At 38.8% G+C, this 13,592-nt stretch overlaps 1 protein-coding gene across 1 annotated transcript in view; it reads left to right on the top strand.

Annotated features, from left to right (window-relative positions):
* Positions 1-12,984, top strand: part of nnt (nicotinamide nucleotide transhydrogenase) — a 53,329-nt gene extending 40,345 nt beyond the window's left edge. Inside the window, exons 19-22 of the mRNA XM_041810769.1 lie at positions 3,941-4,022; positions 5,254-5,372; positions 7,418-7,533; positions 10,607-12,984. Of these exons, the coding sequence (XP_041666703.1) occupies positions 3,941-4,022; positions 5,254-5,372; positions 7,418-7,533; positions 10,607-10,756 (467 nt within the window). The 3' untranslated portion in view covers positions 10,757-12,984. The remainder of the gene's footprint in view (positions 1-3,940; positions 4,023-5,253; positions 5,373-7,417; positions 7,534-10,606) is intronic.
* Positions 12,985-13,592: the final 608 nt, after the last annotated feature.

Genomic DNA, 13,592 nt, shown 5'->3' with positions numbered 1-13,592 from the left:
CTCCAGTTGGAGTATAAAAACACCTGTGTTTGGAAGGTCCTGTCATTGGTTAATTTATATTCCTGGCTACCATTACATAATAAAAACAAAAGAACACTCCAAGCAACTCAGAGGAAAGGTTATTGAAAAGTATAAGTTGGGATGGATATGAATCATTTCCAAGGCATTGAACATCCCCTGGTGTTCAGTTAAATCCATCATTAATGGATTGAAGGAATATGGCACAAGTAGGTCAGGTGAACAGAAGTATACACAGAGAGGGCATATGATAATCATCAACAGTATGTCATATCAGCAGTGCTGTTAGCTTCCTCACCAGTCTTTAGTTTACACATAGGCCACTATGATATGAATAGAGACTCTTTTCAAAGCAAGCACGCTCGCTGTATGTTGCTGTTATTATACACATCAAACTTGGAGAGGAGAAAAACTTGATTTGCCTCATTGTCATGCTTAACATTAATAACACTGACACAAATGGGTGACGTTTGGCTTGTTACCTGGCTGCTCCTCAGTGTCAAGCAAACATGAAACATGCTGTTAAGCTACTTTTATTTACCCACCATTGTGACTGGTAGTTTGAGCTATCAGTGGCATCAGTTATGCCTGCTTTGTGCACAAACAACACAGTGCATGTATTTAAACCAGGCCATGTCTATAGGTACTGCCTCTGTCTCTTCAAATGAATTTGATAAGTTCAGTCATTGTCAGACCAGGCAGAAGCAAATTTGCTAGAAACTTTGCCAGATGGATCCACCTTATGATCCACCTGGCCAGACATGGAATCTGGCCAGTCCATTGCAAGGTCAATACTGTCGTACTGATACCATGAAGATCAAAATAGTAATCAAGTCAAAAATCTAGTTGATGTTAACAGGCAATCTTTATCAAATTAAGTAACAGAAGAGTCAGAAAGTGTGCCATCCAAATGCTAACTCTGCCAAGTATTCATCTGTCAGACTGGTATTGTTACCCAGCACTGCTTTCACTCAATTGCCTTGTTTCCATTTTTACCATTCGCTCTAATTGGAGCCGTCACAGTCACTTTGTCTGATTGACATCTGTGGAAATGGTTACAACTCAGCCTGATAAACATAAGTGTTTTCCTGGCTTCGTCTGGGCCATCTCCCCACGGTCTGGGTCCACTTGTTTTTCTCGTTGATGGAAATCCCGGGAGAATATTGGAAGCACAAGGACTGACAGAGCTCCGATGACGGAGAGGGAAACAAAAGAGCAAACTATTAAAAAGTTGAGCTGAGCTGCAGATAGTCAGCCATGTTTCTCTAGGAGTATTTTTCTTTCTCTGAACACAGGTATTTTGATTGGTTCGTCATAAGAAAAAATACCATCTGACTGGTTGTTGTGACAAGGATAGTAAACACCAGTGGACCGTTTGACATGTGTTTGTGTGTGTGACGCTGTGATAAAATCAAGTACCACACACCAGTATAATAAAACATGAAGGAGGTCACGGGCTTAGAGTAAAGAAAACATAGATTGTGTGGATAAATCAGAGCCATTTCTGTGCTGAAAGCCAATCAACAGCATTTTTACATGAATCGTCTAAAAGCTGAATATTTAATCAGTCGTATTTTCCAGTCATCTTCTTACGTTATAGATCAGTCATATTGACTTGCATTACAAATCCACTTATTTTCATTCTGAATAACCATTTCTTAGTTACAAAGCTTTGTAACTGAAATTATTCAGGAGTTTCTAATAAAATTTAGTAAGTAAAATCCATCATTTAAAAACATACAATTACATACTCCAAGACCATGGTTCTCAACTAGTGGGTCGGGGCCCAAAAGTTGCTCACTGAGCTTTTTTAAGCATGTTGCAGATGTTCACTTGGGAACATGGAAAGTCCATTTTGTGCAGTTATATCTAGGGAGAAATAGAGGTGGTAGGATCGGCAATGTTTGTTGCCTTTCACCTTAAAAACAAATGAAGAAGACATAAGTTTGAATTTTTTGATGGTGGTTAAGCAAAACATGACTTTAATATGACAATACAAGAAACCTTGATTCTCTTTTATGACAAATGTGAGCTGTGAAGCCATCAGGAGGACAGACCTAGATTTTTTATTCTATCTCAAGTTCATACTGAAATATTCTTCAAATGTCAGTGGTTGATCTTTTTATTAAACTTTGGGTTACAATTTGTCATCACAAAGGTGGAAGTGGGTCCTTAGGCTTGACTAGATGAGAACCACTGCTCTAAGACAATAGAGACAGCAACAAATAACCAGAGATAATCAAAGCAGTAGTGAAGCAAATTAAAAAAACATACATTTTTAAAGTCAGTTATTGGTGTACTGTATCTGCTTCTCTTTAAGTATCATGACTGTACAAAACAAAACAGTTACACAATCAAAACTAAGTATTGGTATTATTTATAGGAGGGTGTGAGGAATGACTGTTTACTGTGCACCTTTTTGGCATTTCAACTTCATTTTGTGTAGGGATGAGTACCGTTACCCAGTACAACAGTTGCAGAGAGCTCTTTTTGTCGAGGAAGTTTAAATATTGCATGTTATCGATGTTTGACCTTGATCTCCCCCTCCTTTTTTAATATTTGAATTCATTTTGTGGTGATCACAAACAACACAACACAAACAATGCACAAATAAACAACAAGCAAGAGCAAAAACAACACAACCAAAAAAAAACATCACTGCCACAAACAAATAAACAAACAAACTGTGTGATAATGTAACAAACCAACCACACCAAACAGAACGCAATAAATCCTAACAGACAAACACTGATAATATACCTTATACAACAACAACAACAGGGGGTCAGATAGTCATACACTTAAGGATCCATCTTAGCTGCTAAAAAACAAACAATAATAATAAAACAAAATGATAATAATAATGATAATAATAATAATAATAACAACAACAACAGAGCATTTTCAATCAGGCAGCATGTATTCAATTACCACCCTTCAGCTTCAATAAACTTTTCCCATCTCTCTCTAGATAACCCTCATTGTTTGTATAATATCCTTCTAGCATGAAGCACAACTAAATTAATAATATAGGTCTTGGTTTCTGTTTGATCCCCCAGTATCAGAGAGACCTTGATTTGACCTTTATAATTAATAAAACAGTAAAAAAAAAAAAAACTTGCACTGATGCCATCACATCTGATTCCTACCAAACCATATCAAAACAAAGATTTCGGTGCCGTATTTCGGTAATGCTCTAACACAATCCCCATCAGTTGAAATGAAATGCACACAATGCCTTTGACTTGGACCTAATTCATGTTTTCTACACTTGTTTTAGTTCACTTTGGATGTCTCTACTTGAGTGTCTTTGTTTTATTTACATTATGAGTTGTGTCTAACGCCGTGCCAGAGCGTGAATTTTGGCTGAGTCTATCTAAAGAAGTCGGAACTGTTTATTTTTGTTAAACAAGCAGAAATGGCATCTTTTTAAGATATTTGTCTGTAAAACTTAAGCCTACGTTTCCAAAACAGCTTTTAGTCATGCGCCTTCTTCTGTGTTTTAACTGATTTATGTCAAAATGCTACAGTATACCGCTCATATAGTGCAAAAGTAGAAATCACTGGGCTGGTCATTTGGATTCTCTTTAAGAGAATTACGTCCTTTTCATGATCAGAATGGATCAGGATGTTATTTGTCTATGTTTATGGCATCGAGAGGGAGGGGTCATCAGTGAGCGATGGCCTACATACATCATAGACTTTTCCCCCACATTTTTTTTCCTGGCATACATTTAACACTGCTGGAAACTCTTTTGGGTCCTGTCTCACCAGTTAAGAACCACTTATTCAAACTGGATTTCACACAAAAAGGAGACTGTATGTTTTTTTCTAATTAATGTGGATCTGTTAAGATTAAAAACTCCTCTTTCCTTTATTATGAGCTCATTACCAACAGTTGTTCTTGTCACATCTCTTTAAGGTTACGGTCTTTGTGCTGCCAAGGCCCAGTACCCCATTGCTGAGTTGGTGAAGATGCTTACAGAGGCTGGCAAGCACGTCAGGTAACACGATTACTTTAATGATTTATTTTTAGTAAAAATGATTTGAGTGAATAAAATTATACAGGTAAACTACATGCCTCAGGGGAAAAGTTCAGAAAAATAGTTCAACATAGCTTCAAAAACATACAAAGATGAATAAAGAGCATGTAGATGAGTATGTAAAATGAGGTAAAGAAGAATGAGGTGCTCTTAGAAGCCAGTGACTGTAGTAAGAAGATCAGGGAAGAAGGGCAGAGGTTTTGGGCTTCATGACAAGATGATGGGGTTGGCCAGATATGAAGAGACCTGTGTGCAAAGAAAAAATGAGTAAAAGGAAAATGGGGAGAGAGGAGAGGGAGGACAAGGTAGAGCGGAAGCTTGTGTAATTGTCCTGCCTCAGTCGTTTGATCCTGGCTGTTGCAGCTGCTGCTACTTAGAGCATTTGTGCCTGATTAGAGGAAAGTGGGTGGTCAGAAAAAAACCCTTTACCCTGATCTCTTTCTTTCTCTTTTATTCTGTTCTTTATTTCTTTGTTAATTCCCTCTCCTGATTCGTCACTTGTCTTGTAATTCTTTTAATTTGTCTTGCTGATCCCTCTTCACCTCCTTCTCACTCTTAATGTCCCACATGTTTTTTTGGATGCCAGAGTATCAAGTTGTAAAGAAAAACACACTTTCCTTCCCTCTAGACTAAATCTTCTGCATCTTCCCACTGTCCACTAATGCATGTGGACTGTACAGAATTAAACTTAGGGCAGAAACTGACTTTTTCAATCAGCAGCCAGTGTCTGTAATACATCCCAGAACTGACAGACCGTCTGCGCTCAGTATCTGCCTAAACTCGTCCACCAAATAGAAAATAAATCTTCAAATGGAGCTCGGTCACATGGCGGGGTGGCTGCAGAGAGGCAGCCGCCAGGCTTCAGTGGCTGCTGTTAATTACCTACCTTGATTACATGACATGGCTAATTGAGTTTGAGAACTGTGTACATGCAGTGACACACGTGCCCACACAACTGACAAATGATACGCAGTGGAGGAGTCCAGTGGGACGTGTGCAACCAGAATGAAACCACTTGCATGTCTAAACTCAAAAATCCACATCTTCCTGCCTCCTTTTCTTCCCAGCTCTGTCTACTTTGAGCCTGTTTCCTGTCTTTGTCTCTGATTTAAGAAAGCCAGATTATAGTAAATTGATAAATAAGTACTTCTGTTGAATAAGGACGGTATAAAAGTTTATTTTGTCCTCACAGGTTTGGTATTCACCCCGTGGCTGGCCGTATGCCTGGTCAGCTCAACGTGCTGCTGGCAGAAGCCGGTGTCCCATATGATATCGTCCTGGAAATGGACGAGATTAATGAGGACTTTCCTGGTAAGATCCAGTCTTTTTTATCTACCTTTTATATACTGTAACTTTATTTTATGATCATCACCTTGTTTCCAAGTTTCCAGTGAGCAGAGCCAGTTTCAAAAGTATAAAGTTTATAACCTTTTGATATCAGAAAAGTAGATTGAAAACATTGTCACGCAAACCCAGAAAAGTGGATGTTTTCTAAAATGTGAATAGACACAGAAAAAAGTGATTTGAAAAAAATGTTTCAACCTATATTCGGTAGAATACAGCACAAAGATAGTATATTTAGCTTTCAAACAGATAAACTTTGCTTTTTGGGAGAGGACTGTCAAGATCGCTTCAATGCAAGGTACAAAAGCAAGCATCTCTGATGGTGTTGGGGTGTATAAGTGCCCATGTCTTGGGTAACTTACATATCTGTGAAGGCATCATTTACATTCAGGTTTTGGGGCAACATATGCGTCCATTCGGGGGACGTTTTATGTTTTTTCCTGCCTATTTCAACGACAATATTAAGCCACATTCTGCCTGGGTTACAAGAGCATGGCTTGATAGTAAAAAAGCGAAAGTACTAAACTGGCTTGTATTAGGTTCAGACTCATCTCCCATTGAAAGTGTTTCATAAGATGACATTGCTTAATACATCTGAGAAACACAAGTAATGATCTAGTCCGGTAGAAACTGTTAGTATGATGGCTGTGAGTTGGTGCTCAAAGACAGTGTAGTTGGTGTATAGATATAGACTCTTTTAACCATCATTAACATTCACAGCCACTGCATTGTGCAGATCACAACTTGTCCATGAGAGCGTTTTGGAGTTGTTGGATTGTGTATTTGATGAGTTTGATGAGGGAAAGCAAAAAATACCGTCCGCTTACATAGTGTTAGCTGTGCAGCTGGTATATCCGTCCCCCCAGATCTAGAAACAGCTTGCATCGACAGCTAACGGAAACTAACCTATTACTAAGACTATAGGAATTATGGCAATGGGCGAATTTGCCAAAATGTTGAAGTATCCCTTTAAGACACAACCCACGTATGAGGGTGGCCTGGGTTTGAATCTTGCCTGAGGCCCTTTACCACATGTCTCTCCCTTGCACGTTCCTGTTTCCGACTCTATCCACTGTCCTCCTCTATGAAATAAAGGCACAGAAATGCCCCTCCCAAAAAATATGCAAGAGATATGCAAGAGATTGAAAAACTTTTCTGCTCAGAGCTGCAGATCTCTGCACTTGTGTGTTGTGTGCCTTGCCTTTCAATTCATTCCAGGCTGGCATGACCAGTACGTTAACCACCACTGGGATTTTCAAAGTAAAAGCCTGATTAGTTTGTTTCAGTGGTGAAACGACTCACGTTTTCACACAGTACTTTTATTCTGAAGTGTTCCAGGATAGTTCCTCGGTTGTTGCAGTGACATTCAATGTTGCAAAATCAGCAAAATCTCAGTCTGAGACTAAAAACTTAACGGCTTGCCAACAAATTGTTTTTGGATGTGAAAGGGTCTCAGGTGTCAGACTTTTTAGAGTCTTTTAAGAGTTTTAGCGAATTCCCCTGGTGTAAGGCCAGCATCAGTTGCTTCCTGTCATCACAATGGAGGCTCTAACAAAGCAGAGTCTTTAAACTTTGCTTGATTTGTGTTTGAATATATATAAGTCTTGGAAAAAGTATAAAACTTTCCTATTGTGTTGAGTTTTAGGTTAGCGATTGTAGTAGCTTGCTAAAAAATCAAGGTCATTAAACAAACAAGCAGACAGAAAGACAACTACTCATCTGCTATTGCCAGTAACATTGCTTTTTTTTTTAACAAACTTATTAATCAATGTATTTGTAAAACTTAATTTGTTGCATTTGTTTATGTGGGATTAAATCATGATGTTTTTCCACCAGGCAAATGTTACTATGATAGCTTTTCCTCCCTACAATATTGATCCTATCATCTCCAAGTGTTTCACACATCATGTCAGACTAAATGAGCCATAAACTTGTAATCACATATCTAAAATACAGCAATGAGGATATAAATATTGGCATGTCTAATATGAATGTGCCGCTTGTCCATTCAGAGACTGACCTGACCCTGGTGATTGGTGCCAATGACACTGTAAACTCAGCCGCTCAGGAGGATCCTAACTCCATCATTGCTGGTATGCCCGTGCTGGAGGTCTGGAAGTCTAAGCAGGTGAGACATCTGGTGCACGCATGTTTGATAATGAGGCTGTCCTGAAGCCCAAAAAGATAAAGAGGAACGGAGGATTTTTACTGGACTGTTTTTTATCGCCATGACTGAATGTTGGAGTCCACACAACAGCAGAGGGGCCTCCACACACACACACACACACACAGCTAGAAAAATGCAAACTCACGCTCTCACTCACATGTTCTCAGGCTCTCGTACACACAGAGACAGATTGTTACAGTTCCAGGTGCGGTCCCATCCTGATCCCATTAGTGGTGACTGTGTCGCTGTGGAATGACGACACTCGGCGCATCCCGCTGGCACCGCTCCGAGATCTGGGATTTATACAGTGCTCCTGCTGGTTTCCACACACTTTCCCTGCGGGGGGAATCAAAGAGGACGATCTGCTTAACCACACATGTTCATATGGACGCACACAGAGACACAGACAGGTGTATAGCTGGAAACGCACTGAAAAAAATGCATTAAAAAAAGGGAAAAGCTTTTAAATAAGTCATCCTGAAGTGCCCAGTGAAGCATGTAAGAGTCACATAGGAATCAACTACAGAAAGCCTTTAACTGCTTGTAGTAGCTCACATATGCATCTTAAATAAATAAAAAATGGTTATTACTCTTATTGGTTATTTCTTGTGTGAACTAGACGCGGTTTTTAATCAGAGACTTCACACGAAGCATGGTGTAGCCTACGTATAGCATTTGGAAGACTTGTCTGATTGAAATTAGAGTGAAGTAAACATTATGTTGTCAATAGTCAGCTGAGATGCAGCTCATAACCTACCTGTTTGAAGGTCAGTATCATGACTGCCAGCTGAACTAGTTCCACTCTCTGGAGTTTCAGGCTCCTCTTCTTCTCCTTTCACAGAGCTATCAAGCAGCTTTAACAGCTGACAGCTGGGTTTATCACCCAGTCAAGCTCATTGTAAAACAGGCAAGAGATCCAGCCAAGACCAGTATGTGTTTCTGCTTCCTCTTTCTAAGCTCTCCCTTCAGACTTTCTCTACCTTCCTATCTTCTTTAGTTTAATTTTTGCAGTTCTTTTTAATAACTTATATAGGCACCAGGAACAGTTGTCATTTTGGTAATGCTGGCCTTTAGGAGCCATGCACAAGGGTAGGTAGTATCAGCATCGTCACTTCCTAGAGCTTGAATGAATGAAGCATTGGTCTGTTGATGGTGGCCTCATCTTTAGACTAGAATATTCTTTAGTTTTAGTCACGTTTGTTATTTCTCACCGAGTTTAAGTCTACTTTTAGTGGAAAATTCAATCTCGTTTGTGTCCAGTTTTAGTCAATAAGTCTTTATAGTTTAGTTTTACTTTTAGTCACATTTTTTTCCTGTTTAAATGAATTTAATCAGCCATTCTGTAAAAATTTATACAAATGTGAAACGCTCATGTTAATGCACTACAGTACTTTAATTGATTATAAATGCACTGATCAGTGAACGCAGATGGTCAAGTGGTTTGGGGCGCTACCCATGTGCGCAGACGGCCTGGGTTCGGGTCCGGCCTGTGGCCCTTTGCCGCATGTCTCTCTCCACTCTCTTCCCTGTTTCCGAGTCTATCCACTGTCCTTCCTCTGTCAAATAAAGGCATGAAAAAGCCCCAAAAAAATGTAAAAAAAAAAAAAAGAAAAAAAAAAGCACTGATGAGACACAGCGTAGAAATATTACGGATTTTAAAAATACAACAGTCCAGCACGACATTTTTAGTTTTGTTTTAGTCTCCTTGTCTAAAGCTAAACTTAGTTTATGTCAAAGTTTTTACCACCAAAGATCAATATTTAGCAAGACTTAGACTTATGGAGACTGGGTGGGTTTTGTAACCTGAAGCTGGATCAGACAACACAAATGTAGCCATATCTTTGCTAATTTGCAGTGTCTCAGCCTATCCTCAAATGCCAGGCCTGAATATAGGGCTCACTTATTTCCGGGTTAATAGAAATGTGCATGGAATCTATTATAAAATGCAGAATACCACAGACATGGAATTGATTTGATTGTAATGCAGTTTTAGTGAGAGAGAGGAACACGTATCTGGGGAGAATATTTTGGGGGGGGGGATTAGTAATATGTGGCGCAACCCATGCATCACTTAACAAACACTCACTTGCCCCCCCGTCCCAAACACTGTAATCATGCCTGAAATGCCGGCAAACTCTACACAATTCATAACTCAAGACAGCGCTGTGCAGTGTGACATAATATCACGAAGATACGAGAAAATTGGTCTGTGCAATGAGTTTTTTTTTTACCGGTTTGCACCAGAGAGTTGTAGCGAGAGTGAGCTATGTCTGTGCTGGGCACACAACTGTGACTTCAAGCCTTACCTGTAGTCGCCCCTCTAAGGCTTCAGACTTGAGTTGGTCTCTATTTTATGAAGGCCTGTAGGTTCTGTGATGTTACATTTAAGTATCAATTAACTTAATTCCTCATTCTACTCCGCTTTATCTCTGTTTTTATGTTTTGCTCACTTTTTATTCATGGACTGCGCATGTACAGCTGGTAAATGCTCAACATCTTGCTCAGGCTTAATAATAAATTTATTTCAAAAATGCATATTTCCCTTCATTGATATTGCAGGGGCTGTTAATGGTCAGCTAGCCAGCATGTGTCTGCATTAACAAACAGATACAATATGAAACCAGAAAGAGAGACACCTAAACAGTGAGATGGACAGCTGAGTACGAAGAGAGAGGAGCGGGAGGAGATAGCAACAGTTAAGAGCTGAACAATGTATTATGTATGTATTCAGACTCTTACAGTATTTAATGAATATCTTATAATGTTGGAAATATTTTACTGTTACCCTGAGTATCATTAGTTTAAATCAGGCTTGTCCAAACTACAGCTTGTTGGCTAACTGTGGCCTGTAAATAAAAACATTTAAGGTTATTTCTATTTATTTAGTGAACATGTCTCTCTGCTGGTAAAATCAGCATAAAGGTAAAAGAAGAAAAAAAATAGAGGATTCCATAAAACTAAAACAGAATTTAGGGAAAAAATGGCAAAACTCTTGTGTTCACATGTGTAACTGTACCTTCTCCTTCCTCTTTAGGTGATTGTGATGAAGCGCTCCCTGGGTGTGGGATACGCCGCAGTCGACAACCCTATCTTCTACAAGCCCAACACTGCGATGTTGTTAGGCGACGCTAAGAAGACTTGTGATGCCCTGCAAGCTAAAGTCCGTGAGTCCCAGAACCAGTAAGGTCACTCTAGGACTCTCCGATAAGAGCACACGTGGAGGGAGAGGACAACATGTCAGTGTTTCCAAAAATATCACAGCATGACGATCCTCTTTGCTCAGTTCAACTTTGGGGTGAATTGATTAAACAGGATCACCAAATTAGAAAAAAATTATCTTGGCAGACCCCTCCTGTTATCTCTGAATAAAAGAAACAGCAATGTTGTTGTAAAATATATGTGCAGTAGGAGCCAAACAATGCAAACACTGTAGTTTTTTGTGCTGACATGTTGAAAATGTTATTTAACACATCTTTTATTCCTAGATATTACAGGAAGGGTTTGTTAAGCGTGCATGTGGTCTGTAATGCAGAGAGCAGCTGACATGATGGTCCTCTTTATTTTAGACACATGTATTAATGTAAAACAATCAGAAATGTAGATACATTAACATGTTAGATATGTTTAATTCACTGTTGAGATAGTCATAGAAAATTAAAGGTGAATTGGAACAAAAAAAGGAACAAATATAACGGTGAGAGACTAAGAGTATGCTCTAATATTTCCCTCACTGTAAAGACTGTTTGACTCCTTCTGTTTCTCCAGTTTTCTTTTGTTTGAGTTATTAGATGTTCCCCTTACTCTGTGTGCTTAAATTGTGTCATACTTTCTTTTTCCTGAAAAGAAAAAGAAAAAAAGCAGAATAGATTGTAAAGTTCTTTCAGTTTGATACTGTATGGAGAGATTTTTGTATTCAGTCTAATTGACAAAAACATCGACATGATCACAAATCTGGTTCAAATCTAGTCATGCCATTTGCTTTTTTCCTTTTTTACTTGTGTCTTGTGACTTTCACCTTTGCCTTTTGTGCTGAAACCACACATGGATCAAAAAAACGGTTAGAAATCCTCTTCCTATCAAGTGTTGAATGCAATAAATGAATCTACTCTTTTCATATGTACCAGGCCACAGCTGTCATGCAGTTCTTGTAAAAATGAAACAAACACTCTCAGAGCTCTGATAGCAGGATGGATTTTATGATGTTTTGAACCAGGTGTGTCCCATCGTCCTGAGTGGTTCTGATATTACAGTACATGTGATGCTAGCCTTTGGCCTTTTGCGGTAAAGAAGGGTTTTTATTTCGTAAGTGAATGTGGCTCATCCACTCCAATATGTGCGCACTAAGAGGGAAATGAAGGATTACTGTTTGAAAAGGAAGGCCAGATGTTAATGTAACTGATGATTTGCTTGTTGCCACATTTCAGAATGCAGGATTTGTTTGATGCTCTTATTAAGCTTGCATTTTCTCCCTTTTTATTTTGCCATAAATTTGTGCCAACATTTCCCTGCCAAAAAAGCTCAATATTTAAGATTCAATGGCACAAATGTAGATGAATTGGTTGTTGTATAACCGCTTGAGTAATTATTAGACGATCACTGACAAAATGACAGTAGCTCCTACTCTACACCTGACTTTCTACAGCTGAGCCAACCGAACTAAAACACAAGATTGAGGTTGTAAATGTTGATTGCAGCAGATTTTTTTTTTCATGGTACATAGTTTTAGGAGACAAATCGACCATCTTTTAAAATGTAAACAAGTACTGTAGGAGGTTGGTTTCAGTAGTTTCATCATGGGACCTTACACATCGACCATGTCAACTATCCTACCTCTTATATGACCAACAACTTTCCATACGATCTTATTCAGACCAATAACCCCAACAGCCATGGACCAGCCATTTTTCATCCATGTACCTTAAATTAACCAGTAAGCTCTTATTTCTTCCTTAACCTGACCTATTGCCTTCTGTTTTTGTGTTCACTGTTTATTTTTAACCATCTGACCTCAGTTTGCTGCTGGCTAGTTTACTGTATGTTATGCAAGTGTAGAGCTGCAGATGTCATTACTGCTCATAAAAGGTTATTAGTCACATCTTTAGGCACTATTAGATGAAGATGTCTGCTTAATATTTGTAGGTTGTCGCCACTTTTGTATTGTATAGGTATGATCAGAATAAATGAGATGACAAAGGTAATAATTCTAAAACAGCCCCCACATGCCTTTATCTTTTCACCTTCTTAATAAGGGTATTTTTGTAAAGGAGCTATGATAATGAGGTTTTGAAGTTGTACAATGTTACAGTGCACCATGTTGGGAAGATTAAAATGAAATGTACTGTGAATGTTGTTTTTTCCCCCTCTTGTTTATCATGGAACATTTTCATCCCTAATAAACCTGTATTTACACTAGATGTTGGCTGAAGCTGTCGTTCCTTCCCTGACACGCTCTTTAAGGTGTGTTTGATTTCACTAATAATAAACAAGTTGATCTGCAAGGTTTTCCCTGAGGTCTACCACAGATTAGATGGTAATCTTACCTGCCAAACTCTGTACGGAGGGGTTCAAAAGTCAAATATTTGCAGAAATTACCTGGGTGAAGAGCTAGTATCCACACTTGCACATTTCACGGATGACGCTACATTCATGCTGCTTTAGGATGGATTAAATAATGTAAACAGTTTGGGCAGACCGTCTAAAGAAGCAAAACTTTTAGAAGTTATTTCAAGATTTTTGCAAGATCATACAGCTTGCAGGCTCCAAGATGCTAAATCTGCAGATTATTTGGGGGGATTTTGCCCTTAATTTGATAGGAGAGCTGCAGAGAGACAGGAAATATGGTGAGAGAGAGTGAGGGAAAATGCGCAGAAGACAATTAGTATCTTTTAAATTAAAAAATAGTGTAGATCAGCAGTTTTAAAAGTGTGAAGTAGCTGAGACATTAACACTGTGAATACCAGGTTCACCTTTTCGAGTTATCCACATTATTATGTTGTGCTCTTTCCTATACAAGGCTGATC

The sequence above is a fragment of the Cheilinus undulatus genome, linkage group 17 (genome assembly GCF_018320785.1).
Source record: "Cheilinus undulatus linkage group 17, ASM1832078v1, whole genome shotgun sequence".
NCBI lineage: Eukaryota > Metazoa > Chordata > Actinopteri > Labriformes > Labridae > Cheilinus > Cheilinus undulatus.
Note: the sequence above shows the minus strand (reverse complement) of the source record. Positions and strands in the feature narration are given on the sequence as shown.